Source organism: Medicago sativa, chromosome 7 (genome assembly GCF_051527215.1).
Source record: "Medicago sativa cultivar Bolivia chromosome 7, Bolivia_mono, whole genome shotgun sequence".
NCBI lineage: Eukaryota > Viridiplantae > Streptophyta > Magnoliopsida > Fabales > Fabaceae > Medicago > Medicago sativa.
In genome coordinates this window covers 93447863-93472400 of record NC_140755.1, presented here as the reverse complement: position 1 = coordinate 93472400, position 24538 = coordinate 93447863, and the positions used below count along the sequence as shown (strand labels likewise).

The following is a 24538-nucleotide window of genomic DNA, read 5'->3' as shown; positions in this document are numbered from 1 at the left end:
CCAGACCTTCATCATCAAAAGTTAAAAAACCAAATTTTCTGGAAAATAAAAGAGAGTGAAAAAATGAAATTGAAAAGAACAACAAGACAACATCACAGCACATCATCATCATCTTCTTCATACTTCAAAACACGTCATCATCATCTTCATCCTTCAAAACAAAATCATCATCGTCATCATCTTCATAGTTCATCAACCCTTCAAAATAAAAATCATCCTATGTGCCTCTTCAAAATTAAGAACCATATGCATTTAAACATTATTGGGTCTTCAAATTAGAGTAGGGTTGAAGAAAATGAATAGCTTCAATTCAAAAGATACAATGTTTCTTTCCAATCATTCTCCTGCATCTACGAAATTGAAAAGCTTCAAATATCATTATCTCTTTCTTTGAAACCCATAAATCATCTCTATCACTGTTTGAATTGAAACAAAGAAAGAGGAAGAGTAAGATTGGTGATTAGTTTCGTTTGAGGGTTTGACAGCAAGAGAATGATCATACATTCCAATAATCTCGTGAAGAGCCAACTTCCTCAACTCTTCTTGTGGGCCATCACCAGTAAGCCACCCACGAAACACACCACGATCCAACAAATACGCAATTCGTTTCATGGTCATCTCCCTCTGTTGCTCCATGGACTGATTATAATCAGGATTCACAAACACCCTCCCGTCGACTTCCCGGCTGTTGAATAGTCCGACCAAATAGCCAGCCGCGATCTTCCAAATTGTGGTCGTCTAAGAGCTTCCGCATCGCGAAGGTGTCGAATGTTGTTGGATTTGATTCGGAGAGATCGAGAGGAGAGTAGCTGAGGCAAGCGTGGTGGTGGAGGATTGATGGTGTGGTTGGTGGGTCGTGGCGGAGGTGGTTGGTGAGGAACGTGGTTCCACGGGTGATGCGGTGGTTGTCCATGATCAATGGAGAAGATGACGATGAAGATAGCGTGTGTTGGCCCCCTAAATTATGATGAAGATTCATAATTTTCTTGTTTTTTATTTTATTTTTTATTTATTTAATTAATTTCTTAAATAATTATGTGGCAATTTTATTTTTTTTAATTTAATAAATAGACACATGGCATGCCACATAGTGGTTGACTTGGTCAAAATTGATCAAAAGGTCACAATTGCAAAGGGGCAAAATATTCATTTTGTTTATTAGGGGATCAAAATCGCAACATTGACTAACTTAGGGGGTCAAAACTGTAGTTTAGCCTTTATTTTAAGTTACTTCAATAATGTATATTTAGCCATCTCAAACAAATCTATTTACCAAAAAGTAAGAAAAAAATAATGTTAGAAAATAATCCCTTGATCGATAAATTTATTCGTCTTATTTTGACTCTTTCAATCTCTTCAATAGTTATAAAGAAATATAATTGTATAGAGATTAAAATTATATTCAATTCTCAATTTTATCATATAAATATCTTTTTTTTTAAATCTTTATATTGACTCCTTCATGACATTTACTCTAACTTCGTTGTTGTTTATGGTACATTCAAAATTTATTTGATGTTTTTTTTTTTGTATGAATCCCATTTTATTTTTAAATTAATAGCTAAATGAGTTCAAACACAAATCACTTTTACTCAAAATTAATTTTAACTAAAATCAATTCTATCAAAATCAACTCTATCTATTGCACAACCAAACACATGTTTAAGCCTTAAACAAAAATGAATATGATGAAAAATTGAGGACATAAAACTTAGAAGAATCCTTAAAAAAAACTTAAAAGAATAATTTATTTTTTGAGACAATTTTATTTATATAAAAAAAATGCTTAAAAATTGGTCGTCCTATTTTAAAATCACACAGTTTTAATTTCTTTTTCATATTTTTTTTTAACTTAAAAATGATGATATATTATATTTAAATTGAGTTTTTAAAGGTCATAATATGTGGGTATTTTTTTTTAAAAAAAAAAGGAATAATTTTATGAATCAGTGAAAATGGAGGAATCAAAAATGTAATTGAGCCAAAAGTATAAAAAACTACCCTTCATTTCCCCTAAAAAATAAAAAATAAAAAGCTACACTTCATTTATCCATCCAATTCCAATCTTATCGCTGAGAAAGTTGAAGTGTACACTGTGTTCGTTCAGCGTTTCATTCATCTTCTTCCTTCTTCCCAATTTCCTCCAATGGCTCTTTCTTTAACCGCCATTAACCTTCCTCCTCCTCCTCTTCGCGATAACCTACTTTCTTCTCAATTTCAATCCCGCCCCAACCTACTCAAATTCCCCAAAATACCCTCCTCCTCCTCCTCTTTCAATGGCATTTCCCTCAAAACGGTTACTCCCAATAACAACAGCAACAACAACCCTTTCGCTTGTCACGTTTCCACTTCCCAATTCGGAGGTACTCTTTTACTCTCTTCTTGTATTTATGCTTTTTACTATATTCTATTCAATATTTTAATCAAACTTTGGTGTTAATGTAGTAATTAATCTGTTTAGTTAGATGGATATGATGACAAATAAATTAACAGACATTTTAATTTAATGCAGTTCAGGAGACCAATAAATCGTATGCAGAAGCCGTTGCTGTAGGGAAACACATTCGTATGTCTGCTGACAAAGCTCGAAGAGTCATCGACACAATTCGCGGACGTCCATACGAAGAAACACTTATGATATTGGAACTCATGCCTTATCGAGCCTGCGAAACCATTCTTAAGATTGTGTTCTCTGCTGGAGCTAATGCAAGCAATAACCTGGGTTTAAGCAAATCAAGTTTAGTTATTAGTAAAGCTGAGGTTAACGAAGGCAGAACTATGAAAAGAACAAGACCACGAGCTCAAGGTCGTGCTAACCGGATTCTAAAGCGTACTTGTCATATTACTATCACAGTTAAAGGTTTACCTGCTGAGTCTGTTGTCGAAGCAAGTTCCTCTTGATCCTATTTGAGCCAAAAAGTATATGTATCTGTATTATGAATCTCCTCCTATCATTACATTTGATGGAATTTTCTGCATTTTGATAATGTGTAGTTCAATTAATTTTCTGCATTTTGACTTCTACAGGAATATTTTGTGAATCTTATAAGTGTACTATGTAGAACTGTTTGAACATTCAACTTAATTCTATAATGAAATGTTTTGGTATTGGTATTTGAAATTAATTTATTTTGTTATGGAGTACTTATTTTGAAATTAATTCAATTAATTGATGATCAAATGATGGGAACATTCAGTGGCGTTGAGTTTGATGTTGAAGCTCACAGATATAAGATCATCCATTCTCAATGAGGTCAATGGGTTGAGTGCAACCGCTCTGTTTACCGCTGCTGAGAAAGGACGTTTTGATGTCGTCTAAGAGCTCCTTCCTTACGCTACTAAAGAGACTGCTCCTTGCATATTGCAGCAAACCGAAGGTCACCGAGGTATAAATATAAAAATACTTTTGTATATATCAGAAACATTTCTTCAATGTTAGTTATAATTGTGATTATTTCTACCCAAAAAAAAGTTATAATTGTGATTGCTTTAGTGCTATTGGCCTGTTTGGATTAGATTATTTGAACCTATCTATTGACATAACCTAGTGTGAGACTATTTGGGAAAGCTTATACATACGACTTGTGACACACCTATAAACTGTTTTCAGCTTATTTCCATATGCTCTTTAGGATAGCTTATGACTTCAGTTTATAAATTATATGAAAATAATTTAACTTTATTTTATTTTTTCGTTATGGAAAATGCTTATCTAAGCACTTATATAATAGGCGCTTAATTAAGTTGTTTATACAAACAGTCAGGTTATGATTTTGATTTTGATATTGATATTGATAATTAGTTGTTCTTTGTAGACACTGTTATTATATATTGTTGTGAATTGTGGCAGATGTTGTGCAGTTGCTGCTAGACCATGATCCAGAGCTAATCAAGACATTTGCACAGTCAAATGCAACTCCTCTTGTATCTGCCCTTACAAGAGAGCAAACATATGTTGTTGAACTACTATCATGCGATCCTAGTCAGTTAGAATTAGCTAGATCCAATGGAAAGAATGCACTCCATTCAGCTTCATGCCAAGGATATGTTGATGTTGTCAGGATATTGCTAGGGAAGGACGTGCAGCTTGCTCGAAGGACTGATAAGAAAGGACAATCTCCACTTTATATGGCGGTCAAAGGAGTTAGTTGTGAAGTGGTGAAGTTGCTTCTTGCTGCTGATGTTGCAAGTATCATGCTTCCTGACAAGTTTCGAAACACTGCATTGCAACATGTAGCCACCAGGAAGAAGAGGGTAGAGGTAATTAATGTCTTTGCTGCTCAACTTTAAACAGTCATCTATGCATATATTAACATTGAAGAACGATTCCATATTCACATACACAAAAGGGAATGGGATTATATATATATATATATATATATATATAATGCAAGTACCTCTTTATTTTTTACTCTGATGGAATGATTGAAATATCATTCATTTGTGTAGTTCAAAAAGTATGAATAGCTTAAGCAATATACACACCAAAAGCATCAATTTACTATGAGAGATGTGAAAGCATTTTTCACGAAGTAGAGTAGATGTGTTAATTTATGGGTCAAACATACCCATTTTCTCTTCAATTTCCATTTTAATATCATTATTATTTACTGGATTCTAGGGCGAGGGATCAATCAAGTCCCTCACCAGTAGACCAAAACAAAAATACCATTAGGTTCAATCAGCGGTCAAGATTTATTGAAAATAAAAGTGAGAACATTTACAATTTCCCATAATGGTTTCACTTTTATTTTCTATAAATCTTGACCGTTGATTGAATCTAATGGTTTTTTTGTTCTGGTCCACTGGTGATGGACTTAATTGACCCTTTACCCTAGAATCCACCTATTTATTTTTGTTAAATACATCGCCATAATTTATCTGGGAATTTTTTCCATGTAAAAAATGCATAGTATTACCAAAATTTAAAGCACCAATACAATAATGCATTTGATTGGTTCTTTTCAATTGTCTACCATGCGTGATTTTTGTCAAAACTGGTTCTCAACTGAAATACACTTGACATTCTTGCAATTCTTGAAGTAATTTTTCCGACGAATCTGGATTCTCTCCACTTTTAGAAATGGAGACCTCTAGTTCCATGCATATTTAGATTACATCTGGAAATGGAATGTTTGAATGATCGAGATTCGGTTTTGATAATCTCGTAAAAGGAAATCATGCTAAGTACATCGAGCGAGATTTTCTTAGGATATCAGTCCCAAACAGTCTCAGAAGGCAGTTGCTAGTTGCTACACAAGCCTCTGTGCCGCTCTTGACGTGCTGTCCTGCCACCCTGATCTGCACCGCTAAAAACCTTGCTGCCGCTGTGCCTCTACAAGCATTTGTTATCTCTTGCAATATAAGTGCACTCCATGATGAGATTAAACAAAGACCACCTAGATAAAGAAAAATTCTATTAGTAATTACAAATATCTCAAATCTGACAGGATATTGGATGTGTTACTACTTCATTTGGTTCAGAACTCAATCCTCATAACCCTTTTTGCCAGACCTGTTCTGATTTGGTGGACTGGTAGTTAGTTCATATGTCATCGGAAAGCCATGAGTGCAAGGTTGCGGTGTGTGGTTAGGGAGGAAAGGTTTATTCCCGCTCTACGAACACTTTCATCGGAGTGGTGTTTGATTTCACGACAGGGAAAATTAAGTGATTTCATGATAAAAAAAAAAAATTGAATTTGACTTGTTTGAGTGATATCGATTGGAATTGATTTTATCTAGAATTCTATCTTGAAGTTAGAATATGTATTTTTTTTACTGCAAACATGTTTTTTACTATTAATAATTTTTGTTTAAGTATAACCAAAATAAACTACATTAAGTCATTACATTTAACTCACTTTTAGTAACTAAAATAATAATTCATTTTAAAAAATCTTATATCTTGGGTCAATAGTATAAAATGATGAAAAATAGAAAAGATGTAAATAATCGTATTTAAATAGGGTAGTTGAAATTGAGAAAATCTTAGGTATTTTATGTGACACGAAAGTACCGTTTAAGTTGAAGAAATTTTTTATCGGACATGTAAGACCAACGATATTGTATTAGACATAGTGTTGGATAGCTAAAAACCAACACAAGAATAAAATAAATGTAGCAAATATGAGGATGTTACCTTGACCGTGAGGTAAAACTAAAAGGTATACAATTAGAAATGACAACATTAGAAAGAGCTGGAGTAGCACATATAGTATACAAGATGGTGAAAAATAGACTTAGGAGGTTTGGACATTCGGATAGAAGACATACAAATGCTATAAGATAAGATAAAATATAATTAGATCAATAGAGGTAGAGAAAGACCTACAAATGCTATAAGATAAATTATTACTCCCTACGTTTCAAAATGAATATCGTTTAAGATTTTTATACACATATTAAGAAATGCATTAATTAAAAGAAAGAGAAACGTTATTTTACCAAATTATCATAATCAACTATTGGTTGAGAAAAAATAATACTTTGGAAGTAGTGTATATAGTATTAATTGAAGGGTATAATTGAAAAGAAAAAGTTATTATTGCATTGAAAACTGAAAGTGACATTCATTTTGAAACAACTTTTTTTTGCTAAAACGAGATTCATTTTAAAACGGATGGAATAATAAAGATTTAGAGACTAATGATATACATCGAAATATAATTTATGATATAGTATTATAGTATAATTTGATCCATGTAGCCGATCTTTGGTTATTAATGTGAATATTTTTTTCCGTTCCTCAAAACCAAACATTCACAAAGATGTAACAAGACATCAGAGTGGAGCTTTTGTGTTATCTATGCTCATGAGTTGTGCTTTAAGAGTTGTGGGACTTCTTGTGGTTCAAAAAATTGTATCATTACTTTTGCAATTAAAAAAAATTGCAAAAATGTTTTAATGTACTGAATATTTAAATATTTTAGCAAGTTCTGTATATCTTGAATCGTAATTTGACAAATCTTTACATGCAAGACGGTCAAACAGGGAAACCAAAGACGGGTTAGTAGAGGACAAGTGTGAACAAGGAGACAGTTATATATTGGATAAGTATGTTTTCAAAGTGAAAGTGATTGAGAATGATGAGTAAGAAGAAACGAGGAAGTTGCAGTGGGGTGGTGGTCTCAATCTCAAAAACCCCAACACCTACAGCAATGAGTGTGTCTATTATTTTGGATTCAACTTCCACTACATATCTCAACATCATCTAATTTTTTATATATCTCTTTTAATTATTTGCTCTTTTTTAATCACCTCCTCAATCCTCATTCCCCCATCCGGTAGCAGAGCATCTAAGAACCGGAAAGGTGCAGTGGCACCTCTAAAAAAAACAAATATCTTAATATACTTTGTGTGATTAACAATAATAAATTAAATTGGTAAAAAACATTCATAAATTAAAACGTGTTGGTCTTTTGGATTTAGACCATTCGATAAAAATCCAATGGCCTAAATTGAAAACTGTTTGTAACTGTCATTTTTTAACTGCAACAGATATTGATTCCCTTAAAGGATGACATCTTACTAAATAGCAATGCTCATGCATTCTTTCGAGAGCAAAGCAAATGATCATTTAACCTTAGAAGTTTCAATACCTATAATTCCAGGGAGCTGTTTTGCCTTTTAGTTTTAGCATTAAACATGGATGATTGATATAAGCTGTGTAAATTTAACTTGATATTTTAAAAATGCAAATTAATTAGTCTCCATTGGCCATTGCATTCTATTATTTAGCCCAGTGTTGAAGTTGCACGACTTACATGAATTATAATCATCATTTGATGAAGACTATTGTTCCGGTAAGAAACATCAACGGCCTGGACGGGTGTTGTGCTCAAAGTCGGGTGTTGTTTATCGGAAATGTTGTATATCGTGAATAACATCACGACAATGCAAATATGTAGTGTAGCAAAATCTCTAATTTTCATCCATCCACGCATGTATTGCGTAAAAGAAAATATAACGGTTGCAAGTTAATTCGTGATGCATTCGTGAATTTGGGTTTCACGAGAAATAATGATGCTCTTTCTGTATTCTAAGGTGAAAGATCGAGTTAGAATTTTATATTTTCATTTCAGATAATATAGAAGAGTAGACTGGTGGTGTAGGTTTGAAACTTCAGAGTGTGTTCCTCTCAAAATCTTAATTCAAATTTTTCGGGTGCTAACAACTTTGGTGTTGAACTTAATTTTGACTTCAATTGATCCCCGCTAGTGGATAGGGATATTGATCTCTCAAATTAGTCGATATTGAATTGGATATCAAGTTTTAATAGAAAAATAATAGGAGAATGGGTCAAGAACGAGCCAATATGAGGAATACATACAAAGTATGAGAAGTATGGACCGAGATTAATATAACTTTGTGATAGTCCATATAAGAGCGAAATGTTTAAGATGATAAACTTATTCAAAGATCTACAAGAGTTCAACAATAAATTCATATATGTTATTCAAAAAAAAAAAAAAATCATATATGTTTATGGGGTGGTGGCCAGCTGGCTGTGTCTCATTTGTATATATTAGTCTTTTGAAAGGAATCTGTATAGTATATTATTATTGCTCCGCAGGTATATTGGATTATATGACAACAAGAACAAGACCGTCCGTCTGGATCGTAGAACATTGTCTTGATTCTTCTAGGGCGGCTGTACGGGGAAAACATATTTAGCAACTTACGTATACACCATCACTTACCATCCTCTATACATAAATTGTCTTTTTCGGGACTATTTTGGTCAAATTCCGTTGCCGTTAATATGATTTAATATTTGACTCGTTATTACAAATCATTACCGAACGAGTAAAGCTTATTTTATGCAATCTACTAGTATTATTACTACTTAAAAGTTAAAACCCTTTGAGTATAATGAAATATGAAAATATGATTATGTTTTTTTCATGAACAAATAGTAGTGAAGCTTGGTCTAATTTGCACAAATAAATCATCTTACACTATGCGCAAATTAATCTATTCTAACGATAGATTTATTTTATTGATCTCATGATAAAAATTAATTAATTTATGAATGATAGAAAGTGAATCTCACCTAAAGGACATATAGATGAAAACATAGCGAAAAGGGAGACGGAACTTGAGCTTACTTACATATAGACGCAAACGTCATCATCTCGGTCGTACTCAGTGGAAAATACCTAACAAAATGGGACCTCTGTAACAATAATAGAAGACACTTGGAACATTTACCAAACTTACCAAAAACCTGACTTTTGCTCCCATTTCGTTTTTCACGTTACCAACACTTCCTCCTTCATTCATTCATTCATTCATTGCTCTCCCTCTCTCTCTATGAACCATATTGATTATGCTTCCAGTAATTGGATCATTTATGGTTCTTAATTCTTCACTTTCTAGATCTTAGGAACATAACAACACCACTTTAACAACAACAACAAAAAAAAAAAACATCCACTACGGTTTCAGTTCCCTTATAGTTTCTTAGATTTTTTTCATAAATATTGATCTTTTCAATCAATATCTTAATAGTAACTTGATTATGTTTTGAGAAAAATGTGAACTTGATAACTTGGGACTTTTTCTAAGAGAAGATGAAGAAACAATTGACAGGTTTAAGGGGTGATTCACACCTGCACTCGGCGATTCGAGTTGGAAATTTGGAATTGGTGTTGGAAATCATCTCTGAGAATCAAGGGGAAGAATTAAAGGAGTTGTTTTCAAAGCAAAATAACTCAAGTGAAACTGCTTTATATATTGCTGCTGAAAATGGTCATCTTGATATAGTCAAGGAATTGATCAAATATCATGATATTGGGTTGGCTAGCTTGAAAGCTAGAAATGGATTTGATGCATTTCATGTTGCTGCTAAAAATGGAAACTTGGGTATGTTTGTTAACTTTAATTGTCTGCAATACTTAGGTGTTAGATCTTTTATTACTATAATAGTATATTATTGTATCCATGGTTTTGAATAGACACCAATTAATGTAACCACAAATAGCAACCCTAGTTTAAAACCTTGATTGTGTCTTGGTCCATACTAGTACATCATTGCTCTCCTGTATGAGTAGGCCTTAGAGTGTTCGATAAACCCATTTGACTGAACTTTTAAGCTGATTTAGTGTATGTTTAGTTATGCGGTGACAAAAATTGATTTTGAATGAATTGATTTTACTTAAAAGTTAGTTGAATGTAAAGTAATTTATGATTTAGTACATTTACGTACAAGTTAGTTGAACAATAATTTTCGGTGTAAAAACATCATATAGACTCAAAAGCTACAAATCCTAACTTATCAATTATACTTGAGAGCAACGAAACATGTCAAAATCAACTTTACACCTCCATAATCAATTCTGGTGGCTCCAAATGTGGAACCAAACATAGGCTTGTCTAAATTATGATGAATGGTTATATCAATTCTTTGCTCAATATGGCAACGAATTTGGTTATGTCTTGAATTAATACCCATTAATGGTTATGTATTATTTGTGTATGATTTGACCTCTTGTTTCCAAATTTGCCAATATTTATCTTTCAGTTTTCTTGATTTCTTATAGACCCTTATTTTATTGATCACACAATTATAAACTAATGAGTTATGATCAATTTAGTCTTTGGAATCTGTCTGAGTCATTTTCTCCTTTTCTGGTTTGTAGAAATATTGAAGGTCCTCACGGAGGCATTTCCTGAAATTTCAATGACGGTTGATCTGACAAACACTACTGCACTGCACACAGCTGTGTCACAAGGACATATTGAAATTGTAAATTTTCTCTTAGAGAAAAGTAGTAGCGTTGTAACTATTGCGAAAAGCAACGGAAAAACTGCATTTCATTCTGCTGCAAGAAATGGCCACGTGGAGGTCATCAAGGCCCTGCTTGGCAGTGAACCTGAAATTGCAATGAGAGTTGATAAGAAGGGGCAAACAGCACTCCATATGGCAGTTAAAGGACAAAATCTGGAGGTAGTGGATGAGCTTTTGAAACTGAACCCGTCTTTTGCTAATATGGTGGATGCCAAGGGAAACACTGCACTTCATATAACAACCCGGAAGGGTCGTCTGCAGGTTTAAAAAATCTCTTTTTTTTTCTTATGAAGCACTGAACTTGTGTTCTTTCCTACTAGACATTGGACTATAGAGTTCTTCATCTTCCAAGACCTTAAACTTGAACACTATAAACTCAATATTCTTTTTAGCCAAAAAATACTATTGTTCTTTGATACTTCAGAAAATATCTGCTTTTATATAATATATTAACAAACAGATCTGTGTTAAAACCTTTTATTACTTCAAAAAGTGAAAGAACATTTAAAAGAAATTCATACCTGTGTGCCGTGCCTAGTATATACAAGAGGTATGAACTTTTGAAGTTTTTCAGCACTTGTGGTGGCTGTACAGTGTGCACTGTATGTATGTTACTAGAATTGTAAATCTGAGGTTACTCTTGTCTGTTAAATGTATGGTGTAAATGTAATAGTTGATAGAAAGTGTAGTGTTTTTTATTTATAAATAAGTCTTACATTCCTGCCAAATTTTAATACCCTCAACTGTTTGTACTTTGTAGTAGTCCCGTGTTTAAATTCTGGTTGAGTAGCTTGAGCAGTTTATTAGGTCCTAGCATCCTGTAACCACAGTATGCAAACTAATCTAAGGATTCTTGTGCTATTCTTGCAGATTGTTCAGAAGCTACTAGAGTGCAAAGAAATAGACACTGATGTTATTAATAAATCTGGAGAAACAGCTTTGGATATTGCGGAGAGAACTGGTCGCTTGGACATCGCCAAATTTTTGCAGGATCGTGGAGCTCAAAATGCCAGGTCCGTCAAGTCACCTTCTAAAAACAGAGCCCTTGAACTCAAACAAACTGTGAGTGACATAAAGAGTGGGGTTCATAATCAGCTGGAGCACACATTTAAAACACAGAGACGTATGAAAGGCATAGCAAAGCGAATTAACAAAATGCAGGCTGAGGGGCTAAACAATGCAATCAACTCTAACACTGTAGTTGCTGTCCTCATTGCAACTGTTGCTTTCGCGGCCATATTTACTGTCCCAGGCCAGTATCCTCAGGACACAAAGAATCTTGCTCCTGGAATGTCTCCCGGGGAAGCCAATATTGCTCCCAATATTGAATTCTTGATATTCGTAATATTTGATTCTACGGCCCTCTTCATATCATTGGCTGTTGTGATTGTCCAAACGTCGGTGGTTGTTATTGAAAGGGAAGCAAAGAAACAAATGACGGCAGTTATAAACAAGTTAATGTGGATAGCATGTGTGTTAATTTCTGTGGCATTCCTTGCAATGTCATACATAGTTGTTGGGGATCAGAAAGAGTTGGCTATTGCAGCCACAGCTCTAGGAACAGTGATTATGGCAGCTACTCTAGGAACTCTCTGTTATTGGGTGATTGCTCACCGCCTCGAAGCCTCCAGATTACGAAGTCAAAGAACAATGACGAGCAGTAGGCATTCATTGACTATGTCAGGGATGTCAGCTTCTGAGAATGAGTATAAAACAGTGTACGCAATATAAATTTGATTTTATCTTTTCTTATAAACCCTCCCCCCACTTTTTGTCGAATTATGCTAACATAGATGAAGGCATTTGCTGCTCTGTAGCACGCCTTTGGAAAACACAGGCAAAGAATGTAATCATAGTCCAAATGATAAGTAAATATGTCATTTTACATTGAAGTATTGGATCATGCTCATTTTCACAATACTAGCCTCATTGGAACATCACTCAGACCTTCTGGTGCACTCTGCCGTATGTATTACAATTTTCTTTTCTTAAGCTATCTTGGCTGGCAACAACTTTGCAATTTGTCAAATATCTGGTGTTTTAATAACAACAGATTTTGAACTTTAGAAGAGAGTGTAATATTCCTTACATCAAATAAGTGATTGTGACCACTATCCAGAAGAAAAAAAAAAGGCAGAGAGATTTTATTCATCTAATTTTGCATCTTGGTGCTATCATTTATCAAATGATATTGTTTGTCAAGTTTATACCTGTAATTTTTCAAACAATTGTATATAATTATCGACACTTAAGTGTCGTTAATTTAACCTCTACAATGTTTGTAGAGGCATACCCATGATCCCAAAGGTTTTATGTTTGGTGAGCAAAATAGAATTATAGGGAGTACAATGGTGCTCCAACCCATTACCAAACAAAGTGATTAACCACTTTGTAAACATAGGAAAGGGGTTAATGTCATAGTGTGGGATTAGGGTATCTGGGACATAATTAAGTGATATTTTGAGGTGGCTGTTATATGTCGTCGTTGGCCACCGATTTCAAATTTGAAGGGTGTCTTATATCATGACTCTTTTTTGTCATGGTGTTCTTTCTTGAACTTTGTCATGTTAGTGCATCATTTTGAAGTCATTGCATTCCACTGTGCTAATGATAGAGGCATTTTTTCTTATAATAGCATGGAACGTACAGGCACGACCAATCAAACGAATCAAGATAAAATATCAAATTGATGTGGTCCAAGTAGTTATCTGCATGTTTAGATTTTAACGCAATTGCGTGTTGCTGCATTTTCTGTAATTGCAGATCACAGACTGTCTGATCAAGATCAAATCGTCCGTGATCTGCGGCATATTGCAACTGCAAACTGTCATGATCTTCCCTACTTCATACTTACAAAAATTATAATCTGGAAGAAACAATTTTAAATCTGCTCCGCACTCTTAAAGGAAATATTAATCTCTGAGTTGCACGCAAATGAAACTCGAAAAACGAAAGAAATCTGGAAAATATTATATTATAATCTTTTTTTTTGTTACATATTATATTATAATTTCAACATTAACATTGATATCTTATGTTATTATTTTAATATATTTTTTAGCTTTTCTATTAATAACAGCAATAAACATCATTAATTATACAAACTATCTTTTCAAATAAAAAACCATTCTTCTTGAACACACTCCTCCCTGTGTTGAGCCAACTTCTGTCCATTTCTTACTTTCCACTTACTGCAACTGTTGAAGCAAACTTTGACCAAGCCCTGTGATCAATCATTCATGTGAGTCTTTGTTTGAACCTTTCCCCTGCTGAGACTGTTTACAATGAGCGATAGCTTCGACAATTGAACCTTCCTCAGTCTCAGAATTCACGCTGAGCCTATTATAATTCTCAGCTAAGTTGATAGAAAAATATGAAGATGCAGAAGATCTCCTGTTTTCATCATAAAAATTCTGAAATGATTTTCTCTTACCAGTCTCATTGTGGCGACATTTTGGTTTGTTCACTTCTACTACATTGGACTTATCAGCTGAACAAGCAGTTTTTGTAAACAGAGATTTTAAGTAAGCTTTGTAAGAGTTGAGCTTTTGAACCAGCAGGGATTTCTTAGCATGTTTCCCCTTTTTTGACCAATGTTCCTTTGTTTTAGTGGAACGTTGGAATTGATATTCGGTTGGGTTTGAATCAGCCCTAAACCTGCAAGACTGTGATCTTGCAAAGCCTCTGGTTTGTTGTTGGGGAGATAATTTGTCATAAGGACTCATTATCATGTCAATGTAGTCTTCATCTACACGAATCAATGGTACTTTCTTTGTGGCCATTTCATGCGGGTGATGATTTTGATCTCTATTTGTGTTTTTGTGAAAATGGATATATGGCTAAGGGAGATTGAACTTAATTTCCAAAGGGAAAGAGCCAAGAGGCTATGTATTATTTCATGTTATTTGTGAGGAAAGATGTAGCCACAGTGTGCTATTTATAGGAAAACCTTTTATTAATTAATTAATTTATAAAATTGAAAAGAAAAAAAAAAGTTATAGTTAACTATACTCCTCTTTTACCATTTGGATTACATTCTATTGGCTTATTAAATACGTCTAAATAAACCTTTTTCCAAATGCAGATATTATAATGAATATTATTATGAGTTATGTTATTTGAACATCTATTTATATGATAATTTTTGAGATAACCAAAATTTTACAAAGAAAACGAGGTATTGACACAAAAACCAAAGCAGGGGAGAAAGAAAGTAAAAACATAACGTGAGTAAGAGAAAAATTTGTCACAAAAATTGTCGAAAAATTGTTCAAATATCATTTCTCTATTATTATTTGGGAAATGGCACTTGTTAAGGAATTATAAAAAGAAATATTGTTTTGGAAATTGTGTATTCTATTTTTTGAAAGTTAAAAAAAAGTATTTTTTCGATGCAAAACTTGACTTTTCTTTTGCTTTTAGTTCCTTAACTAGTGCTCACGGACACCGGTTAACAACCCAAAAATATAATCTAAATTCCTTTTTTTAATGACACCAAAAACAATCTTTATTATAGAAAAAAAATGTTTAATGGTATAATTGGGATAATGATAGTTATATGTGTTAATGAAAAAGTTGTTAAATGATAAAGGGAAAAAAATGGCATATATATATATATATATAGACACACACACTCATATCATGTGTTTGTTACACATTTATTTTAATATTTAGATTTACTCTTATCTATTTGTTATATGTGTTATTTGTATTGAAAATTGAGCATAATTTTAGAAAGAAAAAAATCAGGCTAAAAGAGCCAAAACATACTATTTTCTTTATATATATATCGAAATCATTTATTATTTTTCTTTAATCAGAGATTAGCATGTTAATGTTACTGAACTAAAAATAATAATTTGTATTCATTGACAATGTAAAATAATTTTACACATACATCTAATCAAATTTTGCTATTTAGATACAACTCGATGGTATTTCACAATACAATGGGAACACAACGAGGACAAGACTGGAAGAAAATGCAAACCATGCGTGAGAGTGAATGTGCGAAGCAAGTTAAGAAAACAATAGCTTTTACCCATGTAATATGGAGATCAGTCAATAGTCTTCATAACTTTGGCATAAGAACATAACCGGTCTACAGTTTTTGAGAATACTTTTTTAACCATATAATATAAATTAATGGTTAAAATTAGGTTTACGTAAGCAATGTTGATGATACATGTATATAGCAAAGATTGTTGTTAATAAATCAAATCTCGACCGTCCAAATGCGTGGTCAGAGGCACATTTTAGGGAATGGATTTTTTTGATCTTTGGTCATACAACAGTTTAAAATTTTGAAGAATCCAGAACATACATTGTACTTTAAGATTAACTTTCTCGTGAAAACGTGTTCTCTCCTAATACGCATAGTGGTGTGGCGTTAATGTGATCATGGGGATAAGATGAGTTAACTTACGCTGTATAATCATACACGCATGATACATGATCAAGATTCTAATCTTAATTGTCCCTAGTAATCTGAAGATCAATCAAGGGTCTTGATAACTTTGTCATAAGAACATAATCGGTCTCCAAATTTTGAGAATACTTTTTAACAATATAATATAAATTAATGGTTAAAATTAGGTTTACGTAAAACAATGCTGATGATGCATAGCTATAGTCAAGGTTGATTTTAATGAATCAAATCTCAAACTTCCAAATATAATCATCAACATGCTTGCTTATGAGGTTCCTCTCAAAAAAAAAAAATGTTTGCTTATGATGTTTATCTTTGGTCTTATGACAATTCAATATTTTGAAGAATCCAAAACAAACATTGTAATTTTAAGAATAACTTTCTCGTGAAACATGTTCTCTTCCAATACACGTAATAACGAGGCGTGTTATCGAAACATATTCTCTCCTAATACACGTAATAGCGAGGCGTGTAATATAACGTGACTTGTGGGGATAAAAATAGTTAGCCTACACTATAAATCATACATACATGATCAAGATTCTAATCTTAATTGTCCATATATGATGTTTTTAAAGTGTTTGGTTCTCAACGCAAATGGAAGAAATGCATAACACAAAGCACTTATGGAAGGACAAAGTTATCTTCAATCAACCATAAATATCTTTGAAATATGTAGTCTATCATCCAAATACACGTAATTTAGTGAAGTTGATCTTTACTCTAAAAGTATTAAAAAATGGGTTTTTCTATCATGTGCAAATTTGCACATGTTAAGAAGTTTACTTAAGTAAGTTTGCATCGGAACTGTTTGTCTTATTATTAATCTCTTAAAAAAAGTTACTTGACTTGGTACTTACTATTTCATTTTTTTGTCAAGACTTAGTATTTTAATTTTGTCCATTTGTAATAAAAATCTAGTAATTTATATTTACTCATATCACCCTGAGAGATTTTGCCCTAGACTAATACTTGGACATAAAGTCGATAACGGATCAGGTTCAACTAAAAATAGACACAGCCCAATGGAAATTCATACTACAAGCTAAAATTGGCAGAACACGTCAAGATAAGACTTTGCATTCTTCATATGCAAGGGTTTGAGAATTCCCGTTTGACTGATACATACTTGTTTCTAACTTTTACCTTTAAATTGATTTTGGAAAAGAAAGAAAAAACATTGATTTAGCCTTTAGGTGTTAAACTCTTATTTGGGAATGGTGTGTTAAACTTGAGGCCAAAATTGACAAATCAAGGGCAGCAATATCACAGTGAATCCCTAAGAAACGTGTATGTCATTAATGAATTTAAGTATAGTAAGTCACTTTACAAGCAAGGCATAATTTTGTGCCAAGTAGTTCGAACATATAGCATTTCCGTTAACATTTTGGACAGCCGCCCAATACCAAACAATTACAACAACAACCAAGCCTTATCCCACTAAGTGGGGTTGGCTACATTGATCAAATTACGCTATAGTGTTCTATCATAAAACATATTTGGATCAAACTCATTAACCTCTAAATTTTTCCTAATACCAAAGAATCCGTGTAAAAAATGTAACTGAAACGAACATAGAACTAATCAATATCTGGCATAGGCACTCTCCAATAATTCCAAGAGTTGAAGTCCTCCTGCCACAAATGAAAATTGCAAACCAAATTTGTTAGTTTTGAAAGTTCAAAAATAGCTAGTGTACCCGTTGTTTTGTAAATGCTTTCTCACCTGTTCAAGCAAAGACGTAGGAGGGAACATGTCATTGACGAGTGTGTGTAGTGATGTATAAGATTTTGCATCGATACGATGACTTATTGCCACCTCACCCTATTAGTGTTCATAAGCATATTTAGTTAGTACATCCTGTGAGAACTAAAGAAAATACTAACCGTCAGAAATAACAATAATCCATTATAGATGCAGACCTTAGGGTTAATGATAAATATTTTTCCCTTTGGAATTCCTATTTTACTGTAACTAAGTTCATCTGTGTCTCTATTGCCAAACCCCGCGTAGAATGGGTTATAATCAGAAGGGAAAAGTCTTTTGATATCCTGCAAAACATTATTACCCAAACATGAATGGTGTTAGTAAGAAAATGCCTTTTAATGGAGCTTTCAAGTTGCACATTAGTGATATAAGGATTTGTGTCTAGGAAATTACCTCTAGACAAGCAATCTTGAACTCATGAGGAGCTCTTTTTATTACTGCCATAAGTAAATAAGACAAAATTATACAAGTCAGATATGCATATATATATAAAAATCAACCTTAATTGCTCTCTCATTAAAAGTTCCTGACCTTCTCGGTAAAGGGACGGAAATAATCCATCAGGTGAAATAACAACAGGTCCTTTTGGTAAGGTTTTTCCATCCTGCAAATATATAGTTATGGTATCAGCCTATCAGGTAATGCAATATTTTAACAATGATAACTGGGCTGTCAAAATGTAAGAATTTTATCTTTCTTTTTTTAAAATAAGAGTATGCATTACAGGTAGCCAGATTTGTTTAAATACCTGTTTCAGGTTAACCAAAAAGTTCCTGGTTATATAAGCCTGGACAATAGCACGGGCACTCAAAAACAGTAGCTGGTATCCATTTTCCTAACAAAATCAGGATCTGGTATTAGACTTGAAAATCTTTAGATAAAATTCAATGAAACAATAGGTATAAAATGATAACAACAAGCATTTTCATATCAAACAGACAGAAAAAGTTATGTTGAGTGCTATAACCACTAAATGTAGTTGAATCTAAATTCTACAGGAATGGTGTAGAAGGTAAGCAAAAAATAAAGCACCAAATCAAACAAGCATTAAGTGTCCAAATAGAAACAGGGAAAGATGTGTAACGCAGTGAAGTCATTAAAGAGGACTATGAATGTAGTCGATATCATTTCTGTTACATAGCTGCAAAAGAGTCATTATCTAACTAGTCTTTTACATAAACTGTGACTGTGATTGCCATATTATATAGCTGCAAAGAGCCATTATCTAACTAGTCTTTTACATAAACTATGACTGTGATTGCCATAAAGCAAAAACCAGACTTGACCAGGCTTTAAGCTCACTCTCTAAGCAATCTCAAACCCAAGCTCAAAGGAACTTGCTTAAGTTCCTAGGAAACCTGTTAATGTGTGTGTATATATGTGTATAAGATCTCACCAAGTGTTTGCAAAAATCACTCCAGATGCAACAAGCACTTCTAGTCTACAGTTCATCTCATCCGTAAAAAAGAATACCATTAAGTTAACAGAAGTTGTTTGGTTACTGAATCTTCTTTTCTTGTCTCAAAACTGAAAATCTGGACCCCTAATTTGGGAAGCACGTTGTGACAGAAACATAATGAAATGGTAGCAACAAAGGAAATTTGAATGCATAACCAAGACACAAGATGCTTTAAATAGAAAGACCCTCGAAATATCTTCTACCATTTACATCATCAACTGTTTGACATATACAATACTACTCTATCTCAATAAATTTAGATGTGAATGTACAACTAAATAGATACCTTAATGGCAGAGAAAAGCCTTGCCACCCCAGTCTGGTTCCAATCTTTTCCAACTAAAGGCATGAACTGCCCCAAAACATCAGATCTGAAAGCAAAAAAAAAAGTAAAATATGAATATGTGCATTTTTAAGGAGGCATTGTGCATGTAATATGTTTGTGCATGTAAGGATTTGAACTACACAATGATGAATCTTGCACTTCTTGTGCTAGTACTATAAGTGATTTACAAATTTGCCTTTTAAGAAAAAAACAAATATTTTCTTAATTTTGATTAGTTTGCACTAAGACATGTCTTTCTAGTCTATCAGCAAATGCAATCAAAGTAGATGCTAGTTGGTTGATCTTCACCAAAAATGGCCAGAAAAAGATAATGAAGAAAACAATTCTTTTCAAAATTTAGACAATGGATCACTAGGAAAATGTTATATAGCATGCACACAAACTAACGATGAATGTTTAGGTTCATCTCACTCTGACAATCTGAATGAAATTATTTTTAATGATCCATAAGATTACTAAAAGACAAACCAGAACCTGCATTTCCTTTCCCTATTTTCATTTATGAAGTAAAATATTTGAAGTATCAACAATTACTGAAATTTGCATGGTATGTCCAAACTGGGATTCATTTTATAAAATAAGGGGTTAATTGAGTACGGAAGTGTTGAACAGGGATAAGGTAAAGAACGATAGCAATGGCAAAACAGCATTTTGTCGAGTTCAAATAATGGTCAATAGCCTAAGAAGTACTGTCAGTAGTCTTACTTGGTAATAGTTCCATCCACATCTGAAATTACAATTCTTGCGTTCCACTTCCATAAATATATATGAGCATCAACCTGTTATGAAATTAAAAGTTCAACCTGAAATAAGCAAAATGGCCAGCCAAAGTATATATAGTGATATGGGAACTTGGATTCTTAATGAATGCCAAACCTGTTGTGTTCCTAGAACCCTCGTAGAGAAACTGAATGTTACCATATTTTGACCATCTTTGAGATTCAATGATGCTATCATCTCATTAGAGGGAACATTTGTCCTAACAAATTGCTTGCGAGGAGACTCAAGCCTACCTGAGGTTGGAGATGGCTCAACAGAGCCAAACAAATCAGATTCGGAATCTAGAAATATATCCTCACTTGATTCATCACCACTATTGTGCTCAGCTGTCTTCACTTTTCGAAAAGCAAGAGGCCAGAGTCTCCACCTACGTCCAGACGAAGATGGTCCAGGATTATCATCGCTGGACTTCAACCTATCATCTTGACCCACAAGAATTGTATCTTCAGGGGCAACAGGTAAGTCTAAATCAAATGCCGCCACTCCAAGAACAAGAGGGGCGGCCTTTTCCCATGGTAGATAACTCTCTCTGAACTTCACAACAAGATTTTTATTCTTAGTTATAGATGGCGCAGAGACTCTAAATTCCTCAGCAGATATTCGATGTGCTTCAAACACTTCAGCAGCAGCGATAAAACCCATACCCGCCTTAAGTTCGTGACCACAAAGTGAGATATCAAATTCTGAAAAATTTAATAAGAAAATCAAATAAACAATTGGCTTAATCAAATAATAGGTATAGAATAAAAGATAAAATAATTTGAAGCACAATTCTTAGTCCTTACTCAAACCAAAATGGCTTTGATCCCCCTCATTGGAAGTTGCTGTCTGAGGTGCTGTTATATTATCTTCCTCACTAATAATTTCAAGTACAGTGGTTTCTTGACTATTACTATCATTCCATTCCACATCATTCGTACCGGAACGAATGCCAGAACCAGTGTCAACTTCCACTGATGCAGCTTTATCAACCCCTTGAAATTCTGATTTTAAATTTGTAGAATTACTGTCGTCTGAAGAAGTAGCACCACTGATGGGAGATAACTCACCAATATTTCTAAATTGTTTAATGCTCTCTTTTGCATTTTCATCAACATTTGAACAATTTTCATTAGATTCCTCCACTGAGTTTTGATTCACCAATGAGGACCTTTCATCTTGTAAATTGCCATAATCATCCTGCTGAGCAAGTTCATTTAAGTCCAAGCAACTTTTGAAAACACTCTCCGAATTCATGCATGATGCAGCTTCTTCTGTGCCAGTTTCCTCCGTGTGACAAATAGGTCCCTTTTCTATTTGGCAACCTTCGAGCTGGACCCCGGAAGCACTATTACCGATATCAGAGCTATAAATACTGGATGGAACATCAGCTGTTGAAGCATCCGGCCTACTAACATAATCAGCAACACTTGCATTTTCACCAGAACTAAACTCCTCATTGCCTTCGTAGAAATCAGTCCCTTCACCTGGTCCCAAGTGAAATTGAGGAATTTGTGACTGCAAATTTTCCTCAGTTGGCTCTAATTCTGAGATAGGGGCTGTCAATATATGACCGTCAACGCTAACCAAGATCACCTCCGGATTAGAACCCTGCAAGTCCACAACATTCTCTCCATATTCTGACAAATCAGCCGAATCTTCAATTGTTGGTTGATCATCTTCAAAATCATAAAATGTCCGACCAACATCGGATTCCACCTTTTGAAGTTCTGGCAAAACTGAAGAATGATCTTCACCTGTCAACTGAATTGCCCCCGAATCAGATACGCTATGATCAAGTCTATGACCAGTAATATCAATTTCAACACTACCGTCTTCAGAAGTAAACTCAGAGTTAGTAACACCTTCAACAGGGACATTTGAGTCAACACTTTTATCATCCTCATCCACCTCTTTTACAAAATAAGCCTCCCCGGAATTATCAAGATACATATGAAAATTCGCTTCAACCCCATTAACATTTATCTTCACAATCTTCTCGGCACCTTTGAGAACACCTTGAAATTTACCAAACCTTACATACCAAGGCGTGCTCCGAAAAGTTCCATCTTGTTGCTGAACAACAATGACATCAACAGCACCACCAAAAGGGTGAAAAGGGGTAGCAACTGAATAAACACCCTTAGTTATCAAGGTTCCAAATTTTCCCACCACATTCATTCTTTCTTTCAGTAGTCAGAGAGTCAAAGATAGAAAAGTTCCAGAATTTTGGGAGAACCAAAAAGACCGAAGAAACTTTTAATTAATAGTAAGTAAGTTATTTTCTAAGCAACTTGACCCAAGAATCGATTATCTGAATTTCTTGATTAGTTACGGTGATTATGAATTCTTGCAAGAAAAGAAAAGAAAAGGAAAGATTTAAGTAACGTTTTGAGGATGGTAATGAATTTAGACCAAGTCAAATTCAACTTAAAAAAATTGAAATAATTTGAAAAGAAATCACATTCATTGATATTTAATGTTAGAAAATGTGAAATAAAAAAGCATGTAGCAAAAAAAGAAGAAGAAGGAAACTTACAGATTGAGAAAACGAATGAGGTAGCTCAAAAAAAGATTGCTACAATGAAGTTTCTTTCTTCTTTCTTGCAGTGCTTTGAATGGTGTTAGTTAGTTTGAATTGAATTGAATTTTGTTGTGGGCTTACAAGTTAGGGGTTGGAATGGAATTTGGATAAAACAGACAAAATCAAGTGCTAGCATTTAATATATATACGCTGCATTCCTAATACCAGAATTTCAACCTCATCAGGGCTTTTTAGTCTTTTCAAAACTATAGTTGCCTTGCTGTGGCGTATTGCGAAATCATAAACACCGCTCACCTCGTGGCACTCGTCGTCGAGTTTTTACTCTTTTATATGGCTGCCTTTGTTAACCGGTGCCCGGGCACTGGTTAAGGATATGAAAAAGGAAATTATATACTAGTTAATATATTGAAATTGTGTAATTAATTTATAATAAAGTCAAAAATAGTTTCCTTTTATGATAATAATTCTTTTTTATGGTATGCTTAACCAATGCCCCGGGAGCACCGGTTAGCAGGACCCAAAAAATAATAATTTTTGTATTTTTTAAGTATTTGTTTAAAAAAAGTTAACGCTAAAATAAAAAATTATTAGGATTAGTTTGTTTTTAAGATCCCTTTTCAAAAATAATGAGATGATACATGAACTAATTTTTCTTAAAAAAGAACACATGAACTAATTGAAAATCATTTTTTTAATGATTTTTGTGGATAGTAAAACGAACAAAAAGTAACTTCAAATTTTTTAAGAAAATCACTAAAAAAAATAAACATAAAATCTATTTTTTTAAGTTAAAACAAACACGCGCTATTAGGTTTTTTAAAGTTGATTTTATTCGTCTAAAGTCAAATTTTATTTAAGATGGTAGAATAATTTATTTCTCATTAGTGAGAAATTTGGTTATTTTTTCTGCAAAAAATGAAGTCAAAACTAAAATTTATATATAAAAAAATGAAGTCATAACTAAAATTTATATTTAAAAAAAAAATGGTGTCCATTTTATATTGGAGGAATGTTATATGACAATAGAGTTGTTGGTCCATAGCTTCAAGCTTGGGTAGGTACATGTGAGCTAACTTTGTTCTTAGAAGAAGCTCGATAGGTCCTTTTAATCATGTTACCAGAATTCAGAGTAAGTTGAGTGGTTGGAAGCAACAATGTTTAAGTTTGGTAGGAAGAATCACTCCCTCTCACTAAGTTTATACTTAGCTCAATTCCCCATTGTCATATGTAGTATACTAATTTATGGCTAGATAAGTAGTCTCTTAATAATGAATCTCTTATACTTGCAAGCAACCAAACCTAGGCCGACACTACCCTTTTTTTTAGGGATGTTCTAACTTCTTCAGGACATTAAGACACCAGTTTCCTAAAGAACAACTTGCCAGCTGATACTATTAGTCAGATTATTGTGTTTTCGCCTCATATGGATGATGATGGCTCTGAAA

At 33.5% G+C, this 24538-nt stretch overlaps 4 protein-coding genes and 1 pseudogene across 7 annotated transcripts; 3 read left to right on the top strand and 2 right to left on the bottom strand.

Moving 5' to 3' along the window:
- Positions 1–2056: 2056 nt before the first annotated feature.
- Positions 2057–3125, top strand: LOC146910433 (large ribosomal subunit protein uL22c). The gene is made up of 2 exons (XM_085727916.1): positions 2057–2363; positions 2513–3125. Exons 1-2 carry the CDS (start codon positions 2147–2149, stop codon positions 2899–2901), a joined length of 606 nt encoding a protein of 201 aa, XP_085584042.1. The 5' UTR covers positions 2057–2146; the 3' UTR covers positions 2902–3125.
- On the top strand, positions 2924–7221 carry LOC146910432 (ankyrin repeat-containing protein NPR4-like; annotated as a pseudogene). Its single transcript, XR_015020252.1, has 3 exons — positions 2924–2990; positions 3143–3386; positions 3851–7221. The product of XR_015020252.1 is annotated as an ankyrin repeat-containing protein NPR4-like (transcript).
- A 1996-nt stretch (positions 7222–9217) lies between these two features.
- On the top strand, positions 9218–12707 carry LOC146910431 (ankyrin repeat-containing protein At5g02620-like). The gene is made up of 3 exons (XM_085727915.1): positions 9218–9864; positions 10641–11050; positions 11660–12707. The coding sequence occupies exons 1-3, from the start codon at positions 9573–9575 to the stop codon at positions 12518–12520; spliced, it is 1563 nt and encodes a 520-aa protein (XP_085584041.1). The 5' UTR covers positions 9218–9572; the 3' UTR covers positions 12521–12707.
- A 1017-nt stretch (positions 12708–13724) lies between these two features.
- On the bottom strand, positions 13725–14986 carry LOC146910430 (uncharacterized). The gene has a single exon (XM_085727917.1). It carries the CDS (start codon positions 14569–14571, stop codon positions 14023–14025), a length of 549 nt encoding a protein of 182 aa, XP_085584043.1. The 5' UTR covers positions 14572–14986; the 3' UTR covers positions 13725–14022.
- A 2503-nt stretch (positions 14987–17489) lies between these two features.
- On the bottom strand, positions 17490–23246 carry LOC146910429 (phosphatidate phosphatase PAH1-like). 3 transcript variants are annotated; one of them, XM_085730969.1, is made up of 11 exons: positions 23088–23246; positions 21355–22897; positions 20666–21252; positions 20495–20568; positions 19730–19814; positions 18733–18819; positions 18516–18588; positions 18378–18421; positions 18140–18268; positions 17943–18041; positions 17490–17851 (listed from the first exon to the last, which is right to left on the bottom strand). In XM_085730969.1, the coding sequence occupies exons 2-11, from the start codon at positions 22727–22729 to the stop codon at positions 17798–17800; spliced, it is 2607 nt and encodes an 868-aa protein (XP_085587095.1). In that variant the 5' UTR covers positions 22730–22897; positions 23088–23246; the 3' UTR covers positions 17490–17797. The 3 variants fall into 3 exon arrangements, with proteins under 3 accessions (XP_085587095.1, XP_085587096.1, XP_085587097.1); XM_085730970.1 differs by having other exon boundaries at positions 21355–22734; XM_085730971.1 differs by having other exon boundaries at positions 21355–22624.
- Between the last annotated feature and the right edge of the window lie 1292 nt (positions 23247–24538).